The sequence below is a fragment of the Capra hircus genome, chromosome 14 (assembly GCF_001704415.2).
Source record: "Capra hircus breed San Clemente chromosome 14, ASM170441v1, whole genome shotgun sequence".
In the NCBI taxonomy this organism is placed as follows: Eukaryota; Metazoa; Chordata; class Mammalia; order Artiodactyla; family Bovidae; genus Capra; species Capra hircus.
This window is the reverse complement of record NC_030821.1, coordinates 90,935,230-90,959,545: the sequence shown is the minus strand read 5'-3', so window position 1 is coordinate 90,959,545 and position 24,316 is coordinate 90,935,230. Positions and strand designations below refer to the sequence as shown.

The window sequence follows — 24,316 nt, the reverse complement described above, 5'->3', positions numbered from 1 at the left end:
TCATCCACAAATGCCTCCTGACATTTGCTAATCCAGATTAACCAATGAAACAGGAATGCTATTTAGATATACAATACACTTTTTTCTCCAGAAAGTGGAAATAAAAATGAAATATTTTAAAAAAGAAACATGATGACCCTTTCTACTCTCATCCCATGTTGAAGGAAGTATTTTACCATAATATAAAACAGCTCTACTGAGATATTATTCATATACTATATAAGTCACCCATTTAAAGTGTACGATCCATTGAGGCTAGTACATTTGCAGACCTGTGCAGCCTGCTCACCATAGTCTGTTTTAAAGTGTTTTCATCACCTCAGAAAGAAACTTCAGATCCACTTGCAGATTTAGCATCTCCCCCCCTTCCCTTTTAACACTAGAAAACCACTCATCCACTTTCTATGGATTTGCCTGTTCTGGAAATTTCATATAAATAGAATCATGCAATATGTGGATTTTTTCATGACTGGCTTCTCTGAGCATAATGCTTCACGGTTCTTCTATGCTGCACCATGTATCAGTACTTCATTCCTTTTTATTGTCAAATAACTTTCAATTCTATCAGTTCAGTTCAGTTCAGTCACTTAGTCATGTCTGACTCTTTGCAACCCCATGGACTGCAGGACACCAGGCCTCCCTGTCCATCACCAACTCCTGGAGCTTACTCAAACTCATGTCCATTCAATTCTATAGACATACCTTATTTTATTCATCCATTCAGCCATTGATGGGCATTTGGATTATTTCCACTTTTTGGTCCTTACGAATAATGCTGCTATGAACATTTTTCTACAGGTAGAAAATGTAGACTTTTTTGCGCAGACTTGTTTTACTTCTTTTGGGTGCCTGTATAGGAGAGGAGTTTCTGGGTCATGCAGTAACTCTATGTTAACCTTTTGAGAACCTGCCACGCTTCTTTCAGCGTGAGTTTGTGCATGTATTTTGCAGCAAATATAGCTATGCACATTTTCTCACTAGATACATTCCTAGTGATCTTAGAGAGTGACCTTAACCCTTAGAGAGGAACTGATACACTCAATTTTAACTTTAAACGATTCCTCCTTGTCTTCATTTTAAGTTCTTGTTTTCAAAGCCTGCTGGGTAACAAAAACAACTCCAAGTGAGGACACAGAAATGTTTCCAGGCATCATTGTTGCTTTTTTTCCCCACTTTATTTATTTTTTTGATCGAAGGATAATTGCTTTGCAGAATTTTGTGGTTTTCTGTGTACACCAATAAGAATCAGCCATAGGTACACCACCATTACATTTTAAAGAGCGTTTCTTGAGCATGTGAGTGAGGATTTTTGTGCTTCAGAAAAGTGAAATATCCCAGTTGAGAGTGGAGCTTCTATCAGGAGGTTTCTCTGCAGCCAAACAAGCTAGCTCCTGCCCCTCACGCCTCACTTCCCTTTTCTCCTCTGTTGCTGGAAGTCTGTGAGTTTCTAATTAAAATACTTTCCCTAAGTTGACAAAGGAATGAGGTCAGAGCTCGATCGCATTTCTAAAATCACAGGCAGATTGAACACTGTGGGGGAGAGGTGCTGGAGCTGTAGAAGATTGGACTGGAATGTGTCATATTCGTGTTATAGAGCAGAAAATTGAGTACAGTACTGCTGATGGCAGGACCCCCTGCAGATGGTGGGCCCCTGATGATGGCGGGACCACACACTAAACACAAGCCTCGCTGGTGGAGCGGGCTTGGCCCATCCCCAGCTCCGGGTTATGGGGTGTAGAAACCGATGGACTTAAGCTGGGCTGCAGAAGGAGATGGGTTGGGGACGGTGTTTCATCCTCCTATGGTGGGGAGGCAACTCAGAGGGAGTGGTGGCTGTGTAAGTTTTCGAGCCTCACTACAATTTTGATTGCTCAGTTTCTGTAAGCGTCTGTATTCTTCCCACCATTGCCCTTGTGTGTGCATACTTAGACACTTCAGTCATGTCGGACTCTTTGCCATCTGGGCTGTAGCCCGCCAGGCTCCTCTGTGCATGGGATTCTCCAGGCAAGACTACTGGAGTGCGTTGCCGTGCCCTATGCCAAGGGATCTTCCCAGCCCAGGGAGCGAACCCGCGTCTCTTAGGTCTCCTTCGCTGGCAGGCAGGTTCTTTACTGTTCGCATCACCTGGGAAGCCCTGTCTCCTCACTGAGGCTCGAAGCTACGGTGTTCCTCCTTCATCACGTTCCCACCCGCAGGAGGACCTGCTCATCCGACCACCGCGTCTGTACGGCCTCCCGTCTGCCTCTTCTTTTGAAGCCCGCCCACCTCTCCCGGCTCCCGGCCACCTCTCCCGGCTCCCGGCCACCTCTCCCGGCTCCCGGCCCTTCCGCGCCAGCTCAGGCGGTTCCCCGCGGCTTGCTGACTTGCCTTCCCTGCTCACATCTTTCCTTCTCTGCCCGCGTCTCCCCGCGGGATGCTGTTGGTCTTTAGGCCAGGATAGTTGTTCCTGCTCCAGGACTCTGGCACAGGGGGGAGTGTCCTGCATCGCCAGAACTCCAGTGTGTCCCCACAGTCCTGGGAGCAAACACAAAAGCCTGGAGAAGTGTAGGACTCCACATCTGCACGCACCTCCAGGATGATCTTTGCAAAGCACAGTTTCCGTCATCACTTCTCTCCTTCGTTTGAAAACCTTCAGTGGGTTTCCACGGACAATGAAAGAGTCTGAAATCCTACAGCGTCTGTTTGTCCCCTAGTTTTATTTCCCCTTTCTCCCTTGCTCAGAGCCCGTGTTCCAGCTAAGCTTGACTTTGCTAATTCCCAAACACTCTCTACGCTTCTTAGTCTGCCTGTTTATACTTTGTGATACCCTGCAACTGGGATGGGTTTTTCCCCTATTTTTCTAACTCAGCATCCCATGTGTCCTCCTAGATATGACTGAAGTGTTAATTCTGCAATGGAGTCATCTCTTATGATGCCCTATTCCTCTGAGAGACACGATCTCTCCTTATTCTGAACCTGTAACCCTTGGTCTCTTGTTTCCCCCATGGTGTGGACACTGCAGAAAGGCAGGGACAAGTCTGATCCCTGTTTGTGTTCCCTGTGTCTTTTTATTCAGGGCCCACTGTAAGGTTGTGCTCAATAAAGATTCCTTGAAATGCATTGGGTGGGAGGAATGATAACTCTTGCCATGCTGCTTCTGTTCATGATAACTGACTTCTCACCCACTATAACTTTTTCAGAAGAGTATTATGGGAGGTTATAAATATTATAGTTCTGGAGCAGAATTTTAACACCAAATCTACTTACTGAAAGAGGCATTTGTTCTTTCATTTTACATCATTAAATTCATTTTCATAGGTAAGTTCATGCCATGTCAACTATTTTCCACAAATTTGATCAGTTTTTCCTGCAAATCTCAAGTTGGGAAGCTGAGCAGAAGAAATGAAACCCACTTCTGATGTGTCCTAGGAAAGAATCAGGGCTAACTGAAATATGTCTTTGAAGTTAAGTTGTGTTTCCCACTTTCCTCGCCATTGTTCCACCAACTTCTGCCAATGCCACAGCAAAAAATATTGGAGTTTCGGCATCTCTAGTGAGTACACATGAGCACGTCTTTCCCACTTGGCTTGCATTTCTGGCTTTTTCCATTACACTGCACTGCAGGGTCTACACCTGCATCTGGGGGACTCCTGGTTTAGAGCCAGCAGGTGGCTGGGACCTCTGCTTTGGTGTTACTGAGTAGTGGCTCCTGGTCCATTTTTCTCTTCCAGGCTCCTCAGAACTTGCCAGAGCGTTTGTCTAGTGGGTTAGGTTTGCTCTGCTCTTGTGATTTTGACTGGGATGAGTGCCATGCTGATCTATCCCAGGTTTTCTAAAGTTTATGCACTCCTGGAGTGTGTGTAGAAGCCTGTCTCCTTTCTCTTGAAGTCCCCTACCGTGACCCCATCAGCTTCAACACAGAGGTCCCACTTGGTGTGCTGTTGAGTGATCTACGCCACCTTCCTGCCCCCCCCCCCCCCAGGCTCTGGAACACTCCAGAACACTCCTCTCAGTGCTTTATGGACCAGCTGTGATGGTTATAGTGTGAGCAGATTGTGGTCTGCCTCTGTGTGTGAGGAGATATTTAAACCTACATTAGAGAGAAGTATAAACTATCCAATGCGGTAAAATTGAATAGATTAAATAAATATTTTTATGGCAAAATTATCCTTGTAGTAGGACTAATATGATCTTCAAGTGTTACTATGAAAATGATTTGTAAAAGCAACAGTCTTTAGGAATCATAACTGATCTTCTAGGTTAAACATATTTTTGCCAGAAATCGGCACTTAGGGTATAATGCAGACTAAGTATAGCGATAGTTTCCCTCTTCTGAAACTGCAGAGGTACTGAGGATAATGTTCGTTCTTCAGCTAGTTAGCATTTTGGGTAATCGAGCAGATGTATCAACCAACACAGTCTAGAGCACAGCAGAGTAAAGCCCACTCTTCTGGTAAAATAATTATCACTGACCAAATGTAATAAAATTGATTCTTTTCTGTGATATTTTAGAAGTCCGATAGTTCCATTTTAAAAGGGAGACTTCTTTATTGAAGTATCCATTTGTATTTATTGAAATGAGCTTTGCAAAGTAGCTGGTAGTGTTTGCTTATAAAAAGAGTACCTTCTTGGTGATCAATGGTCTTGACAGAAACTCAAAAAATGAGGACTAGAGACATTTTTCCCCAAGCATGACTTGTGCTTTTAAAGAAATTTGGGAGGTTTGAAAAGCAAAGAACATGTAATGAATCATTTGATTGAAAACCATAGTTTTGACTGATGTCTTTATTCCTTGGATAAAACCTTGGATGAGCATAGTAACTAGCATATCTGTGGTGCTTACTATGAGCTGGATACTGTACTAAGTGCTTCATGTATCTATTTAATCCTCTCAAAACCCACTTAACAGATGAGGAAACAGATGAAGAGCTTCCCTGTAGCTTAGATGGTAAACAATCTGCCTGCAATGCAGGAGTCCCAGGTTCGATCCCTGGGTCGAAAAGATCTCCTGGAGAAGGGATTGGCAACCCACTCCAGTGTTCTTGCCTGGAAAATCCCATGGACAGAGGAGCCTGGCAGCTACAGTCCATGGGGTCACAAAGAGTTGGACACGACTGAGCAGCTAACACTATTGCTACTAACACAGAAGGGTTGAGTTGCCTGCCTGGACTGAGCTGGTGCACAACAGAGCTGGACTTCAGACCTGGTGTCCAGGTCCTCATCTCCACCCTCCAGTGCCTCCAAAGTCAAGGCTCTGCTGGATATCTTTTGTTTAAAGTTAGCTTGGCAAATTCTAATAACACAAAACATATTTAGCAAATTTAAGAGTTTAGTGTTTATGGAACTTCTGCAGTGAGCAGTCAACAAAAGTCTAAGTAAAGCTGGTGAAGATATTCAAACAGAACACAACCCCCAACAGATTCCTGGGTCTTATCCAGATCTTCAGAATCAGGACTGGGGGCTGAGGGGTGGGCGGTGGAGGGGAATGGGGAGGTGGGGTGGTGAAGACACCAGTGAAATATATTTCTAACAACTCCTTAGGGGATTCCAATACTCAGGCAGAGTTGGCAATTACTGGTAAAAGTCTGCATCTTTTTTAAAGCTTTGATTGCCTTCTTAAATAGAGATGAATTGGCAGATGTATCTTAACATGTTGGAGATACATATGGTGGCTCAGAGCACTCAAGAGAAAAAATAGAGCATTTTTTTTAATGGTCTTCACATTTTCAGTGGAAGGATTTTGCCTATTGTTCTGGTTCCTTCCAATTCTCCTGTTAAAAGCCGTGATTTTGTCGTGGGGTTTGCAATATAAGCCATGTGGCAGAATAACCATTTCCCTACCAACCTCCCTGGCCACATCTGAAAATATGGTTTCACTACAGCTTTTGAAACATTAGAGATTTATCATTTATTTAGCACACGTGTGGTTACCAGGTTAGGGTGAATGGCTCCCTGCAGGATGTATTTAGTTTAACCTGTGTTTTTAAAGATTACTGTTTCTATCTTGATTGCTCATGCTCATCTTAGTTACAGGTGAATTTTTTTTTTTTTGTAACATAATTTTTTGTTTTTGCCACTTGGAATTCTTTTTTTTTTTTAGTTTTTTATTTTTTTAATTTAAAAATCTTTAATTCTTATATGCGTTCCCAAACATGAACCCCCCTCCCACCTCCCTCCCCATAACATCTCTCTGGGTCATCCCCATGCACCAGCCCCAAGCATGCTGTATCCTGCGTCAGACATAGACTGGCGATTCACTTCTTACATGATAGTATACATGTTAGAATGCCATTCTCCCAAATCATCCCACCCTCTCCCTCTCCCTCTGAGTCCAAAGTTACAGGTGAAATTAAAGAACTAAGGGGAAGAATATCCATGTTTTTAGAACAGACAGAAATCTTCAGAATGGCCATGAGAATAACTTGCCCTAACATTTGTAGCTGTTTGGTCATTGTGAAAATAAACTAACTTTTATTTTCACAGTGAATTAATTTCTATAGAAATGCCTAAGTTCAGAATGGCAAAGGATTTATAGGACAGAAGTAAAATAAAAACAAAGACCCACATGCCATGTATTTGTGCAAGGGCAGGAGAGTGACTGCTCAACTTTTCACCCAGCCCTCCCTTGGTCCTAGGTGTGTGGCCCTGTTGTGGCTGTCGGTCAGCAGAGTGGGCTACCTAGATTGAGTTCTGAGCTTTTCACTGGTTTTACCAAGGACTGCCAGGGCTTTGAAAAGACTAGAAACTGAATAATACCAGCTCGTGAAAGACAGAGAAAATAAGATTCTAGCAGAGAATCTTTGTGTTTGCCTGAAAAGATGATTAATCTCTCCAAAAAGTAAGTGAAAGGTTTCATAATCCTTTATTTTCATTTAGCCCTTTGGTTTGTGGAAGACAAAAAAAGGTATATCAATCATCTTTGTCTTGGATAGGATGGCATAATGGTTCATATACTTAGAAATGAATACTTGAGGTTGTGTCAAGAACCTTGCTTTCCCTTTCTGACACGATTAATTATGTTTTCCACCAGTGACTATTAATCGTTCTGTGAATTAAGGTCATTTTATCCCATTGATATTTAGGATCTTAATCAGGACACAATTCAGAAATAATTAGAAAATGCCGGCAGAGCAGATATACTGAAGAAAATCTACCTTGAACTTCAAAGTGCTGGAGCAAAGGAATGGGGTGAAACCTTTATGTGTAGAGACACAAAGAAGAATCTGTCATAGCGGCTGACTTTCACCTGACTTGCCTCTTTCCAGCATCTGTCCTCATGAGGCACTGCTTTGGGCTTCCAGGCTGCTCACAAGGGTTAAGGACCAATGTGTCATTCAAACTCACACATTAGACAGAACATTCATATGAAAGTTTTTGTAAAGCACTTAACCGTCCTTCTCAATCTCTCAGAGTTTGCTCAAACTCATGTCTGTTGAGTTGGTGATGCCATCCCACCATCCTCTGTCACTCCCTTCTCCCCCTCTCCTCAATCCTTCCCAGACTCAGGGTCTTTTCCAATGGGTCGGCTGCTCTTCGCATCAGGTGGCCTAAGTACTGGAGCTTCAGCTTTACCATAAAGCGCTTAAGAGCATTTTGTTTAAATCACCTATAAGTCATAAGAAACGGCTGTCATGAAATTATAGCTCATAGAGGCTTGTAATTTGGCTGACATTTCTTGATCCTTTAGAGCAATTGGAAATGCAGAGAGTTTATGGATCTTGACATTTTGTTCTTTTTATAGATGAAGGAATAGCATATGGGTCAGATCAGGATAATCTTATCAGCACTTATAAATATCAAGCATTAATATGTTGTCATATCATTTTAAACACAAACAAACTCAAAAGACTACTTTCATTGTCATGTACCTCATCCAGGAAATGTAATTATTTATCCAGCAACCTCAATGTTCAACTTTAGTTGAACATTCATTAGAAGTGAAACAAGCTTTTAGCAGATTTCAAAGAAGTGTATGAAATTCTCAGGGAAAGAAATGGAAGAGTTCATGTGATTCCTTTTCTCAAAGGGCTTAGCGTTTCCAATAAAAAATTGAAATTAGTTCACAGAATGAAATTAGAGTGTTCTTTTGGTGCAACTACATTATAAATTGTACTTTCCAAAGTCTTTAATCTTTTAAGACACATGTGGAATGAGTGGCGCAAAGAATTATTTTGGAAACTTTATGAATTTCTTCTGTGTGTGTCCTTTTGAAGTCGCAGAGGTAATTTAAAGGCAAACATCTCTGTCCTGAGTCTTTTCACTCTTCTGAGGTTCAAGGTCATTTGCCAGCTACTGCTTTAAAATGTACTGTAGACCTGAGATTTACTCTGGGTTTTAGACAATTATGTGGAATTCAAAATGTTACTATGCCTATACCTCTAGAACACATAGGCTAAATGAGAGGATAAAGCGTGTACACAAATAACCATAATCTAAGTTGGAGGGTGATGTACATGCTGAAAATTCCTAATTGTTACTTCCTGTTGATGTTTCAGGAGTGATGTCTATCGAACAGTCTCTATTCACAGTGAGCAGTGTTAGGCCTGTCAGAGCTCAGGATGAACACTGAGGAGGCTGCAGACAGCTTATATAAAGGTCTCTGCCTTCAGTCGAAGACGGGGAGAACACTTTGGTGACCTTTATATATGTGTAAACAAAAACCTAGGTAGCTTGGTTGCTTTGTTGATGTAGTAAACATGCATTTGCATTTTGGCAGACTGCCTGGTTGACTGTCCTGCTTGTGTGTTTCTAGGGCAGCAGAGGTGAAGTAGGACCAGTGGGACCCCCAGGGCCACCAGGTAAACTGGTGAGTAGCGTTTCTAGTCCTCAGCAGTGGATTTGCTTTATGCAAAACATAATAAAATTTTTAAAGGAAGCAAAGAGAGAAAAGCAATTTGCAACAGGTAATTGAATCATCCTAGTTGGTTTCTGTTCCTATGTGAATGTGTGAAATGTAAATGGGGAATTTCAAATTAAATCTAGGAGACCCTCAGAGGGTATTTTTATCAGTGTGGTTTGTAGCATTTATTTTAAAACTGGGGGAGATACGAAGTGCTCCATTTGGCCATGGTTGTTCTTGGACTGGAGAGAACCATGTGTGAAAGCTGCCTTTCACTTCTCCAGCGGTGATGTTTACACAGCTGAGGAGGCAGGGACTCAGCTCAAAGAGCCCACTGTTGGGAAGGGGTGCAAACCTGGGAATTGGGGAGCTCAGAAGTGGGATGGAGGAGGGCCTGACTGTCTTCTCCTGAGATCTGGGAGAGTGGGAAGTCTGAGCAGCAGCGTTAAACCAACCGCAGCACTTCTATCCTAGGCATGAGTTAACATCTGGTGTGTGTGCTCTCAGCATCGCAGTAACAGTAGGTCTGGGGGATGTGTTTTATTTCAGGGTTCTCTTGGCAGCCCCGGCCTCCCTGGCTTGCCTGGCCCCCCTGGACTTCCTGGGATGAAAGGTGACAGGGTAAGATACCCAGCCCTCTGGAAAGTTCCTTATTTGGAAGGGTGATTTCTACTATGTTGAGAAACCAAGCTTGCTTTTGGCCCAATGGAGTATTTTTCTAGACATTGCCATAGAGAACTATCAAGAAAGATTTCTAAAATTACGGAAAGCTGAGATTAAGAAGCAAAAGAATCTATTAATCATTTATCAGATGGAAGACAAATAAAAGACGAGTAAAGGAAAAATTTCAGCTGTAATCACACTTCCGATTCAGTTCTCAATTTCTGTTCTTACTCGTCACATTTTACATGAATGTGGTCAGAGGGCACTTCAGGTCACCAGTGATTTTGCACTGTTGTGAGTTTCTCCAGGTCTGATGCGACTCTGGCTAGAGAGTGAGGAGATGGAGAATATTCATCCTTGTTCCTGTTCACCAGCCCCGTAGTGGAGTTGGTTCACTTGAGGTTGTAAAAACCTCAAAAGACTGAAAAAGCGTGTTTTATTCATTGCAGGGTGTAGTTGGTGAACCTGGTCCAAAGGGTGAACAGGTAGGTCCCGGCATTGGAATCCTGAGAAGCGTGTGTTTAACGGGTGCTAATGTGTTTCACCAGCAGGGGGCACGGGCTGATCTGCTGGTGTGGGTAGACTGTGGAGGCTCCAAGGGCTTTATTTATTTATTTTCACTGGAGGCTGATTACTTTACAATACTGTAGTGGTCTTTGCCATACACTGACATGAATCAGCCATGGGTGTACTTGTGTCCCCCATGCTGAAACCCCCTCCCACCTCCCTCCCCATCCCATCCCTCAGGGTCTTCCCAGTGCACCAGCCCTGAGCACCGGGTATAGTGAGTGAGACCCAGGGTCTAATTAGGTCTGTAACCTTATCTACTGTTTTAATAATCCAAGCTAACGGTGGCCCTGCCTTCCAGAATACACACTATCCTTCCTTTGAAAAGAGTGGCCCTCTCTCTCATTCACCAGATGGGTTTACTCCAGTCTGATGGAGCCTCCATAGCCTCATCAGTGTTTTGGCTTTTCTTCACTAAGAACTTAGCAAATACAATGCATATGAATTAGAGTTAGTTTTCGTCCTGAGGTTCCCCCCCCACCCCACACACACACCCCCTGCCACCTATAAGAGCCCTTTTTAAGTCTTACCTAATTATCCAGTTGCTGACACAGTCATTCATCCTTAACTTTAACTGAAATTCAAACTTCATCTTCTGGCTTTTCTCTGGTCTGGGTCCTGGGTTGGACTAGCCCCTGACAGCTAGATTGGAAAACCATTAAGGACATGTTGTATTTCTGTGTGACCTTGGGAGCACTGTGGGAACTTCTGAATTTTTATCAGTGTTGACTGGGTAAATTTGAACTAAGGGACTAAGAACTTTTAAAATGTGACTTTTAATTTTTAGGGCGCCTCTGGTGAAGAGGGTGAAGCTGGAGAAAGGGGTGAACTCGTAAGACATTTTTCCTGGATGTTGGTGGAGCCTCACTGGTTTTGAACTGTATCAGATATATTTCCTTCTTCTTTCCTCTGGCCCTGCTATCCTGCTGACTTCTTTCAGGGCTAAGATGTTTCTTACATAAACTCGCAAACCACCCCTCAGAACTGAGCCACGGTCAAGTAAAATGCAGGGGAAATACTCCGGCATTGGTAGACCTGGCCTAAAGCACTGAGAGGACCAAGTGTTCCCTTTAGAGGGCACGTTTGCTCATTTTTTTTCCATCTAGAAATTCCAGGTGATTCTTATAAGACTGCAGAAAGTCTATGAACAGTGCTTATCATGGAAACAAAGCTAAAGTTTCATTGTGGTTTATATGAATAGTTTATTGTAGATAGAAAGCTGTGGCTCGCAAGCTTGACTGCGGGTGTTTTCCACGGCCTTTTGGAGTCTAAAACCAGCTCCAGAGGAGGCTTCTGCTGAACCTCCAGGAAGGCAGGGAGAAGAACAAACCGTCACTGCCTCCAGCACTTCTGTCTGCGGGCTCTTCCTTCCGGTCACAATGCAATCAAACAGGACCTACCTAGTGTGGAAAGTCACATTTGGTCCTTTGCTGTGGGACTGACAGAATTCTCAGAAAGTAGTTTCAGAGGGTTTTTGGTTCAGGAGAAAATGCTGAATAATATTTTATTCAGGTTTTTTAGGATTTAGAGTTAATATAAACGTAACATCTGAATTAGACAAAGCTTCCTAACTATTAGATAAACTAGAAAAGGATGACTTCAATTTTATATTCTGTTGAAACTGTTCATTTTATAAGCTAAGAGAATGTTGAAAAATCATCTTGTTTTGTAATGAACATGCACCAATGTGCTAACGTGAGCTGAATTCATACCTAGAGCTAGTGGGAGGAGATATGCAAGCTTTTTTTTTTTTTTAAAGCATGCATATTCGATTTGATAGACTTTGAGGGATTTTTAAGAACACTGCTAGAATTTAAAAAATGAAGTCATCTGATTTAAATGTCTATTATGTTTTATAACAGCATGCTAGTTTAATATCTTTTGACTTCCATGTTTTAATTCTCAGCACTTAGCATTTTAGATCTGGATGGAACCTTGGAGAGCCCTGATTCAACCCTACTATTTAACAGATGAGTTAGCCAAAGGCTGGGGGTTTACAAAGTTTACACAGGGTCATGAAATTAAATAGCAGAACTGGGACCAGAATCCAAATTTTGACTCGTATTTTTTTCCTGCAGTGTCAGGCTTCTTCTGTTCATGGTTTTCTATTGACTTTGGCAGCATGATAACCTTTTCAGTGTTTTTTAGTAAACTATCAAATGTGAATACATTGTTCTAATATGATTTCATTTTATTGATTTAGGGAGATATAGGATTACCTGGCCCAAAGGGATCTGTAAGTATAATGAATAGTAATGGTATAAAAATAAAATATCAACAAAGCTATAAAAACAGAATGCATTACTTTATGAAATCATTCTGTAAAATTCAATTCTAAAAGGACTTACCTTTAAGGAAGTTAATGTCTGAATTTATGCTTTAAGTAGTGAATTAGTTCAAAGGAGAAAAAACTCATAAGTGTAAATGGATCTGCCTTTTGACCTAACCACTCTAAAGGAAGGTTTTTTTTTTTTTTCATATTATAAATGGCTCACTGAGTATATATTGTAATCTCTTCCACAAATGGATTGTTTTACAAGAACTGACCTGTGCTTTGCAGTGACAAGAACATAACTGAATTTCATTGTCAGTCATATCATTGCAAATATTTCAGTAATTTTCATAATATCCTGTGTATTGGAGGATTTTCATAATATCCTGTCTAGTTGGAGAAGTAAGATATAGGCATGGTACACAAGAAAATATGGATAACTATTAGGGCTAGAAAATGATCAGCTCCTTCAGTTTATCACTTTTCAGAAACTAATCTGATGTTCATAGAGATTAGATGTATTCAGAATTATATAATCAATTAGTAGCAAACCTAGAATGACTTGCTACTTTGAAAGGAATATACACCTTAATACAATAACAAATTTAAGATATTACAAGGAGAAAGGATGAAGCTCAGACTTCAGTGTCAAGGGCATCTATCAGGAACTTCCGTTAATCCCCAAGACCTTCCTTTGTCTGGAATCCCTGCCGCTCCTCTCTGTCCAACAGATGACAGTCAGTGACATCTAGATTAAAAGATAAAGCTTACGTATCTATCCCTCCTTTGCTTAAAACCCTTCGAGAATAGCATTTGTAGAATAAAATCAGACTCTTGGCAAAGAATCCAAAGCCTTCAGTGAAGCTGTTGCAGCCTCCCAGCCTCATCTCTGACCTCTCTGGATCTCATCTCTTTGTGGTTCTTTTTACTTGGCATATGCTGTTTAATGACATGTGCTGTTCCCCTAGTTTGGGGCACTCTTTCTCTTTCCTTAGATTACCAACATTTAGCCCAATCCTCTACCCAACCTTCTCCGGGAGGACACACCCCGCCTTGGTTACCGCGCCCCGCCCAGGGCTCTCCATGCAGCCTCGACATGGAAAGTTTTATATTATCTTTCCTGTGTGCATACTGGGCTTCCCTGGTGGTTCAGACGGTAAAGAATCCTCCTGCAATACAAGAGACCCGGGTTCGATCCCTGAGTCAGGAAGATCCCCTGGAGAAGGGAATGGCTACCCACTCCAGTATTCTTGCCTGCAGAATTCCATGGACAGAGGAGCCTGGCAGGCTACAGTTCATGGGGTTTCAAAGAGTTGGACATGACTGAATGACTAACACACACACACACAATTGCACACACCTGTGTACATACAGCCTCTAAACACCATGTGACAGTCAAGCTTCAAAGAACATCTTTATGCCTTAGAATCTTCGACAGAAATGGTTTAGTATTGAGAAACACTGTAAAGGGTAAGCCTGGATAGAATCTGACAGTGGAAATCCTACTTCACTGTCTAGAAATAATCAGTAATGTTCAAAGGTGAGAATTCAGGTTATAAAAGAAAAAGGATGAACAATGCAGGTATCAAAGTGAGTTAATTTCATTTAAGTTTGGATGCAGTACTAGGAATTAGCTCCTGATTGATCACCTCCCTTCCCACCCCATCTTTTCTGTCACTACCCAAGGAATACTGATGAAATTAAAATGTAGCATCTGGGCTTCCCTGGAGAAGGCAATGGCAACCTACTCTTGTACTCTTGCCTGGAAAATCCCATGGGAGGAGCCTGGTAGGCTGCAGTCTATGGGATCACTTAGAGTCAGACAAGACTGAGCGGCTTCACTTTCGCTTTTCACTTTCATGCACTGGAGAAGGAAATGGCAACCCACTCCAGTGTTCTTGCCTGGAGAATCCCAGGGACGGCAGAGCCTGGCGGGCTGCTGTCTATGAGGTCGCACAGAGTCGGACACGACTGAAGCGACTTAGCAGCAGCAGCAGCAGCAGCAGTCTGGGCTTCCGAGGTGGCACTAGTAAAGAACTCGCCTGCCAATGCAGGAACGTAAGAGATGTGGGTCCAGTCCCTGGGTTGGGAAGAGCCCCTGGAGAGGGGATGGCAACCCACTCCAGTATTCTTGCCTGGAAAATTCCATAGACAGGGATCTGGCAAGCTATAGTCCAAAGGGTCACAAAAAGTTGGACACGACTGAGCACACACACTGGAGTTTTTTAGTAGTTGCTATATCTTGCATTCTAGTGACCTGACAATACCCAGCTTTAGTTCCACAGCACATCCTTAGCTTTCTCCCTTGAGCCTGACTCTCAGGAAATCTTTTTAAGCCATAATTTCTTCAAGAAGCAATCTTGACAAGTTGGCTTAGATGAATATCATTCTTTTTTTTTTTTTTATACAAAGGGATTGGAAAAAGCATACTCCTTGAGCTTTCTTAAGATGTGTCTGGTGGAAGCATTGCTTCATTACCATTTTTCTTCAGGTTAAAACATCTGAATGTTTGAATGAGTTGACTTCTCCTAGAGAAACGGTATGAAAAGGAAGCCGGATGGAGCAGCTTTATGAATATCAGATCTGGAGCAGTGGCATTCCCCCACGCTCTTTCACTTTTATCCTCTCAGTTTTATTCTGTAAACAGCAGTCACTGTAACTATGTCACAAATTCCACTGGAGGTAGCTTAACAAAAAATGAATTAATTTAGTTTCTCTTTAAAACAGTTTTTGTAGTTGAGGACTATAAAGATGCTTTTAATGGTCTGCTTTCAGAAGAAAACTCTAACTGGTATATGGTTTTGTTTTAAAGAAATAATTGATTTGCTTTTTTAAGCATCTTTATTTTTTGATAACAGTTTTATTTTTATTTTTAAGAATTTTATTCATTTTAATTGGAGGCTAATTATTTTACAATATTGTAGTGGTTTAAGCATCTTTAATATTTAGATTTTTAACTTCCTGTATCCTTAGATAAATTATGGACTCACCCTTTTTGTTCTGGTATTTTAAATGCAGCATTTTAAATGTGTTGATTTAATTCACGTTAGTGTTTTATAATTCCTGGATACATCTGGCTTCCTCAGATTCTCCAAAGAATGTTATAAAGGCTAAATAACTTATGTTCTTGGAAATGTCTTTATTTTATGCTTTCGTATTGGTGATACACAGCATAACATGTCTTGTGAACTCTAGTCTTTCTGTGGCCCAAAAGAGGTAACACGTTTTATTAAAAACAAACTTGCTCTTAGAAATGGCTTAAAGTATGAAGAACGTGATTTTAAACTGTGTTCTTTCCATTAACATTTAGAAATAATATCTAGGCCTCAAAGAACGATCTTTAAGGTGTTTACTTGAATTGGAATTCTGAGAGACTGGAGAGTTACTTGTGTGGCATTACGTGTGTTCACCTTGAGGCTTTGTAACCTCTGAGCCAACACCTATTGGTGCTTAGATTTTCAACTTGGGAGGCAGAGTGTCGCTGAACCTACAGTTTCATGTCAGTGCTTATTTCAGCCTGAAGCAGGCGCCCTCCTTGTGTTCAGCCTGGACTTACGTGCGCCGCCCTGTGTTCCAGGCGGGGAACCCCGGGGAGCCTGGCGTGAGGGGGCCCGAAGGCAGCCGGGGGCTTCCCGGAGAGGAAGGACCCCGAGGCCCGCCCGGCCCGCGCGGCGTGCAGGGGGAGCAGGGCGCCACGGGCCTGCCCGGGATCCAGGGCCCCCCGGTGAGTGCGGGCCGGCTCCGCGGGTTTCCTCTGGAGGTGCTGCCCCTTGGCGGGGCTGGGAGCTGGGGGTTGGGGGCTGGGGGCTGGGGGAGCGGTGCTGGGGGCTGGGGACTGGAGGGGTCTGGGGGGCTATGGGGCTGGGGGCTGCGGACAGGCGTTTGGGAGGGACCCTACCTCTGCTCCGCAGCGAGCGCGGGGCCAGTTCTCCTGTAAGTCCAGCCACTGGTCCCGTGCCCAGCCTGTCGGTTTTCCATTCAACAATGCCCTCTTTGTGGGCTTCGTTCGTGGACAAACTGGCTTTTGTCTTTTCCGTCCCAGGGCAGAGCACCGACCGATCAGCACATCCAGCAGGTTTGCATGAGAGTCATACAAGGTAAATAAATCGTCATGGCTTGACTTTTTGTAGGCTTGAAAGGGCGGGGGATTTTGAATAGTATTAATTTCACTTATGTTCAGTAGTTTGTTGCCGTTTGCTTATAGCCTCAAGGAAAAGTAGCACATTTCTGGGTCAGCCTACACGCGCGCGCACACGCACACACGCACACACACACACACACGCACTTTTCCCCTTCCTTTGGAAAACAAGTTCTCAGGCTCTTTCCCTTCTAAATGTCCTACCCCTTGGTGTGTCCCTGGCATTGACCTAGGCTCTCTCTGCAGATTATATGAGAAACGATCAGTAGACTTCTGCCCTTAAGAAGCTTAAGGCCGTTATTTCCATTCATGCACCACATAGGTAGAAAATCTATAACTGGAATTTTGCCAAAATGGTGATATATATTTTCACATTTCTTAACCTTTATCTAAATTCATCTGTAGTTATGGCAGTTCCTATTTATTGTCTGATTCTAGTTGGAACTAATTCTGTCATGAAGAAACACTTACCTTTTATGTGTTCATGAGATAGTCTAGCTTGTCAAGTAGATGCGTAGAGTTTTCCAGGATGAAATTGTCACCTCTATATTTGGAAACCAATATTGAAGACATCTTATTTTGAAAGGATATTTCCATTTTAAGCATTTCATGTTGAGAAAAGTATGACTTTATGCTAACCCTCACTTAAATAAGGCCCATCTAGGGTATTCACATGTAACCAATTTAGAAATTTTGGTGAGAAATATGTTTCAAATTCATTTTCTCCTTCGCACCCAAAGCTTTAAAAAATATTACACTAGAATGTTTCCCTTAGAGTATTTTAATGGGAAAATGTTCTTATTCTCTGGTTTTAGTAGATGATTCTTGATCTATTCAATGGATCCTGAAAAAGCCTACACAGTTATAAATTTTTTAAGACAGATTGTGACCATTCCCAAGAAGTATGCTCTCTTTAATATCTGGTGTATCTTCCAGGAATGAAAAAAACTTGAGAAGGAAAATTATTAGCAAGTCATGGATCCTCAGGATGTTTCACATAAAGTAGTATGTTCAAGCTAAGGACATGAGCCCAGGTCTCAAACAGTGTCTTAGTACTAATTCTGGACAATGTCCTTGGCTTTGACACAGCTTCAGGATGTCCACTTACAGCTGTGTTGCATCCTGGGTTTTCAGATAACCAGCCAGGTTCTGGGTGACACACTCATCCTTTTGGAAATGGCTGGGTCCTGAAGGTTAAGGTTCTCTATCCCCTCCCCTGCCTCAAGGCAGCAGGACCAGCTCTCCCCGCAGAGGGCTGAACACAGCGGCATCAGTGACACCTCGGGGCAGAAACCCCAGGGGAAAACCAGCCGAGCTTTATTCATCCCTCACCCCCAGTTCTGAAGCTCTGGTGACGCATTTAGAAAAAAGGCACCTGAAGTAGCTCACATTTCCCTTGAATAGCCTATGTGTTTCTGACTTCCCTGGGTGGTTTTGTTTACTGCCTTGTAGAGCACTTTGCTCAGATGGCTGCGAGTCTCAAGCGTCCAGACTCCGGAGCCGCGGGCCTCCCTGGACGGCCTGGCCCCCCCGGCCCCCCGGGCCCCCCTGGAGAGAATGGCTTTCCAGGCCAGATGGGACTCCGCGGCCTCCCGGGCATGAAGGGTCCCCCTGGCGCTCTCGGTGTGAGGGGCCCTAAAGGTAAGGCCTTTTACTCACGTGGAACCAGGAACACACACTGGCCTTTTTGTTTTTTTAGGTGAATTCACTTGTCCTGGCACGTGCCAGGTGTCTGTGACGTGAAATTATCGTTCTGTTCTGTGGGGCTGGTGAAGATTAAAACACTGTCATGTGGTATTTTCTTGACCTTGGTGTGTGATGGCAGTAGAACCAATACCAGAATTCAGGTTCCTTGACTTTCACTCTTGATCTTTTCCACTCATGCTGCTTTGGTCGTAGTTCAAGATAAACTTCAGGATCGTTCAGATTTTTTGTTTGTTTTTTGAGACCCTGAAATCACTGTAGAGGTCTTCTAAGATGGCGACTGGCTCTGGCGTGTTTGTATCTATTACTTCAACTAATGAGGCTTGTTAGCAGTTCTCATCTCGAGTTAAAGCTGTCTCCCTCTTCTTTTATTTATTTGTTTTTGGCTCTGCCAAAAATATGCATATGGGGTCTTAGTTCCCTGACCAGGGATCACACCCATGCCCCTTACACTGGCAGAGTCTTAACCACTGGACTACCAGGGAAACCCTCCTCTCCTTTTAAAGAGTGACATTGTATATCAGTTTTGATGGATTATTTTTTTCAGCTCTGAAGTACAACTGTATTCCTTATTTAACATGTTGAGAGGGTGTGAGAGAGTTTTCTTCTTTTATTTAAAGCAAGTTAAGCTCTTGAAACTGGTGTCTTGTAGGAAAACAGGATTATGAGTGTGTTAGGTATTCTGCAGAATTTGCAGAAGAATGGGCTGCCTCAGATGGTGCTTGCTAGTTCAGGTGAGTAGGTCAGGTTGGGGGCAGTGTGCCCCAGATAATTTACCAAAAGGATGAAAAGTGTGGAGTTTCTGTATCACAGTGAGTGACTGACAGCTTTCTAGGAACTTCAGAAAAACGTGGTGTCAAAAACAAGAGAGGTTTCTGAGCCATACAGCAAATTGTCATTAGCTATCTATTTTACATATGGTAATGTAAGTTTCCATTTGACAGAAAACAACAAAATTCTGTAAAGCAGTTATCCTTCAATAAAAAAACAAAACGAGAGAGATTTCTGTTTTTTAAACAGTGATACTCCAATTAGGGATAAATATGGTGCAAATGGTCAGAGGTCAAGCAAGCTGTCTTTCTGGATCTATAATTGAATGGGAAATGCATTTAGCTCACAATACCCTCAGCTGGAACAGTGTTGTTCACTACTTTTTTTTTTTTTTTTTGGCATGTGAAAAGCTGCATGTTAAAAAAAAAAAGAGCTCTAATTGGGGCCTCTTGTGAATTTGGCACAGTTGCCATGTTTTTGGAGGCTGGACAGGTCACCTATGCAGAGAGCTGTGAGTTCAGCTTACAGAGAGCTGGACCTCTTCTCGGAAAGGATCCTTAGCCATTCATCTCGGTCCCACTCTGAGCTTCTGTTCAGGGATTCGTACTGGAGGTACTCCCTGTGATCACGCTACACTCACCCGCAAAAGTAAACCATTCTAGGGAAGCCCATACCGTGGTCGGACTGTTGGCTTAGCTGTCTCTGTTGTGCCCCGGCCCACGGTGACTCCTCTGCCTGCGTGCGGTCACTAAAGGGAACCAAAGAGCGGTGATTCACAAGAGTGGTCCCCGTGGCCTCAGCATCACCAGAGACCTTGTTCAGATGGCAGATCCTCCCACCCACCCAGGCTCCCTGAGTCAGAGACTTTGGAGAGGGGCCCCCAGTGGAGATGTGCTCGTGCAGGGCAGTTGCCTGTCTTCCCTTGGAAGGACCGCCTTGTAGGGTGATGGGGATCACAGCCCTGTTTCCTCCAGCTCTAAGGAAGCCCCCATTTTGGGGGCTGAGCTTCACCTTGAGTTCATAGGAGCCGGCTCCTGAAGTTCCATCTTCTGTCTAAGGAAGGAAGAGGTCTGTGTGCTCGCTGAATCAGGACAGCCTGCCCAGGGGAGATAGCCCGGGCTGCCCACGGAACTTACCCGAGGAGCCTTCAACCCTGCCCACGTCTGCAGCCCCTTCCCAGATACTGCGATCCACTTGGCCTGGTTACTTGGTGCTAAGTCACTTCAGTCTTGTCTGACTCTGTGTGACACTTCGGACTGTAAGCCCACTGGGCTCCTCCGTCCATGGAATGCTCCAGGCAAGAATCCTGGAGTGGGCTGTTATGCTCTCTTCCAGGGGATCTTCCATACACAGAGACTGAACTCACGTTTCCTCTGTCTCCTGCATTGGCAGGCGGGTTCTTTACCACTAGCGCCGCCTGGTTACTTGGTGTCAGACTTTAAAAATATTCTGCAGGTGATCTGAATGTGCACGCAGGACTGAGGAGCACTCCTAACACATGGGACATGACCTGAGAACTTTCTGGGAAGCTGGGAGTCGCAGTGCAGAGTTGTGTCCTGGTGGGGCTGGATGGGCCTCAGCACGTGAACCTTATTTTGGAGGAAAGAAAACTATATTTCTATATTTGAAACCCAAGACGTGTCTCTGGCACTGAGTCCATCCATCAAGCAGAGTTTGATCGTATTTGGGACTTCCCCCTGTTTCCTGGGATTCATGACATAATTTATAAACTAGAAGTGAGGCTGTTCTTTTCTTTTTTCTAAAGAACGTTCTCTCCCTGTCCTTCATGCCTTTCTTGGCATTGGGTTCCATTAAAGCAGCATCTTCTCTCAGCTTTACTTCTTAAAATTGGGATGTGGGCAGAAAGGAATAATCAGATTTTCTATATCATTCAGTGCTGACACATGTTTGAAGATGTACGGTTCTAGGTAGCTGGCCTTGACCTTTCTTGTCCTCCACAGACATTAATAGTCCTACTTAGTAGAAAACACGTGGTGTTCTAACGCCCAAAGTTTAGAGCTCAAATTTTCCCTGAGAGTAAATACTCCACTCTTGAAACTTTACCATTTTACTGATCAGAGAAGAGATGTGTTTCTTTGCCTTTTTCTTCATCCTTAATAAGAGAAGGGATGATGGGAGTCTGGGTTTGCCATAGTCATTTTGAGGGTATTTTCCAGGGAAATTCGTGTGCAGACAAGTTTAACTATTAATAAATCAGTTTTACTAAGCTTTTAACAGTTCAGGCTGTATCTTAATCAAATTACTGTTTTCTTCCTTAGAAGTTACTTTGAAAAACACAGTGGAACATTTTTAACAGGAGCTAGTAGAAATAAGCCTCAGACCACACTCAAAGCTTCCATTGTGTTTGTGTATTTTGTTTTTGTCGACATGTTTTACACACTTCTACACAAACGTTGTTAGAGCTGTGTGCTCCTTTCATGGAAGGTGACCCTTGACTGGACCTGGGTTCACTTTGCTTAGCATTAAATAAGTCTTTCTTGTCATAAATACTCTTTATACATGTTTGTGGTTTGCTACTTTTCAGCCCCTTTGAGACAGGCCGTGTGTATCTTTAAATCTTTTAGTGGGCCTCAAGCAGACATGTCTCTGTGTTAGTGAAAGCTAGGGAAGGTATACCCGGCACGCCTGAGGCTCACCTTTCCCGGTGTTCATCCTCGCTTGAAGATGGAGCATCGATTATGGCTTCCAAATAGATGAATTCAGTAGCAATTTTGGAGCAATATGAATTTCTCTAGTTTCCCCCACTCTGAACATAAAAAGCTATTTTTCTACTCAAAGTGTCTATCCCCTTCATGCTGTATCCAAAGCATCTCTTATACGCTTTTTACATGTCCTTTCTGACACAACAGGCTAACAAAGGTGGGCTTTAGTTCCCAGGCCAGGTCTCCTACATCTTGGAGGCTGTGGCCAGTGTTTGCTGAAGCAGAGTAACCCTGCGGGTAGCAGAGCCCACACACCGGAGCTGCTGCAGGCTGCGGTGTGGCTGTGTCCTGGGCCTGTCGAGAACCTGTTTTTCCACGACTGACCTCCAGAAACAGCATCGAAGCTAAGACAAGGGTCTTTTCTTTAATTTGTAAAAGATTTTATTCTACATGTCATACAATGTTGTTAATTAACGTTACCACGCTGTGTTCCCTTCATTCTGCAGTGTCCAAATATGCTGGCTGTTCCATCCAATGAGTTTTTACTTTCAGATCTTGTATTTTTCAGTTCTAGAATCATGATTTTTTTGTTAAGGCTTTTCATATCTCTCCAGAAATTTCATATCACTACACCCATTATATCCATCTTTTCCTATGACTTGGTTTACACACACATATATATAAGTTGTTTTAAAGAGGCAGTGGTCTTATTCCTTGCAAACATTTTGAAGTTGGTGTGGCTTCATGCTAGAATGTGCTTAACTGTCACTATCGCTGTGAAAGTTGCATTTTAATTTATAATCCTCATTTCGTGTTTTCAGAAAATGTGGCACTTTCTCACTGCCGGCCTTGAGAATTACAGTCAAATGACATTTAAATTGCTGAGTTAACAAGAGAGCATAAGCTGTTAGTTTTTAAAATGCTAATTGTCATATCTTCCTACTATAGTAATGTTATATTGATGATGGGTGTAAAAAATAGCTAGTTTATATATATGAGTTCAAGCTGAGCTTGAATATTATGTATATCCTTACATAATATTTATAAAATTTAAATTATCTTCAAAATGTTGATTCATCATATAAATGTTCACACAAGGACATTCACAGCTAAAGTCAAAGTATGATTACTAAACATTCATTTCTTAATTAGAGGCTTTTGACTATTTGACAGATGTACAGATGGCTGTACAGATATTCTTTCTGTTTTTTTTCTGTGCGTGATTTTGTTTTTTAAATTGTAACAAACCTGTCGGTATTTAATGAGGTTGGATTGATACGAATATTTGGATAAAAAGATGACGTATAGAACTTATTGTGAAACGCCATTGCCTCTTCTAAGGATATAGTATAATAATCGCATACTACTGTGCTAATGGGGTAGTAGAAGTTGTCTTCTACTAGGCGTAGTCGATGTCATTTAACACCTGTTAACTAAGGTATTAGGGTGTTTTGTTAATGAGGCCAAGTTTCCCAGTTTGGCCTCTGCAGGGGCCGGGATAATGAATACAGGTTTTGTTCTGTGGCTGCTGAATTCCTGAATTCAATCAACGGTCTTGCAAAGGCACATGGTTGGTTGCAATCCAGAGGACATTCCCTATAAATAATGAGACAGAAATGAAATGTAGGCACTGTGACAGCACACTTTACATTCTGAAACTTCATTAATTTATTTTTGGTGATGCTAAATTTACATGGTTCAAGAGTTTTTAAATGTATAAAAAAATACTTAGTGAAGAGTGTCTGTCCCATCCCTGCCTCCCATCTGCCTGGTTTTCTTTATCCTTCCATCAGGGAGTCGCTGTTCTTAGTTTCCTACATACCCTTACCAGTGACACTATAAAAGATCTATGAATATATATATATATTTTTTCCCCATGTCCTTTTAGGAGCAAATCACATTGTCCTTTAGTAAGTCATCTGGGCCTTGCTTTTTACACTTAACAATGTCTTGGGCGTCATTTCACAGACCTTCTTCCTGATTCTTCTTTACCCCTGCATAATATTCCACTCTGTGGAAGTTCCATAGTGTATATATCTCTTTAATGGCTATTTAGATTGTTTTTAAGCTTCCGTTCAGTTTTCTTTCTTTCTTTTTAAAGAGTTATTTATTTCTTTGTCTGTGATGGGCCTTCACCGCTTTGCACAGGCTTTTCTCTAGTGGTGAGCGAGGGCCACTCTTGTGGTGGTGGACGGGCTTCTCATGTTATGGAACACGGGCTTGGCAGGCGGGCTTTAGTCGTTGCGGTTCGTGGGCTCTGGGACGTGGGCTCGGTAACCGTGACGCACAGGCTCAGTAGCTCTGTCGCGTGTGGGCTCTTCCTGGGCCAGGGATGGAGCCTGTGTCTCCTGCAGTGACAGGTGGGTTCTGAGCCACTGCACCCCCAGGGAAGTTCCCTCAATTTTCTCTCATATTGGATTTGCATATTTCTGATTAAATTTCTTTTCCTAGTTATTGATGATTTAGTCATCATTACAAATAAGACTTTTGTTCACTGCATCGTATAACTGGCTGTTGTTTATATATATAACGAATATTGATTTCCATGTATTTTGTACCTCGCTATTCTCTTATTGTCTATAGTAGGTTTTGAGTTGATTTTCTAGGGTTTAAGAAAACAGTCATATCACCTGAAAGCAGGGATGGCTCAAACCAAATAATAGTGATAAAGTGGGCATGTTTGTATTAATAATGTTCTGACTTCAGTGAAACTGCTGCTT

The 24,316-nt window shown here is 42.7% G+C and overlaps 1 protein-coding gene across 1 annotated transcript in view; it reads left to right on the top strand.

Annotated features, from left to right (window-relative positions):
* Positions 1 to 24,316, top strand: part of COL9A1 (collagen type IX alpha 1 chain) — an 88,517-nt gene that overhangs the window by 54,778 nt on the left and 9,423 nt on the right. The window contains 8 exon segments of the mRNA XM_018058815.1: positions 8,732 to 8,785; positions 9,368 to 9,439; positions 9,931 to 9,966; positions 10,836 to 10,880; positions 12,252 to 12,284; positions 15,898 to 16,044; positions 16,363 to 16,417; positions 17,911 to 18,099. Of these exon segments, the coding sequence (XP_017914304.1) occupies positions 8,732 to 8,785; positions 9,368 to 9,439; positions 9,931 to 9,966; positions 10,836 to 10,880; positions 12,252 to 12,284; positions 15,898 to 16,044; positions 16,363 to 16,417; positions 17,911 to 18,099 (631 nt within the window).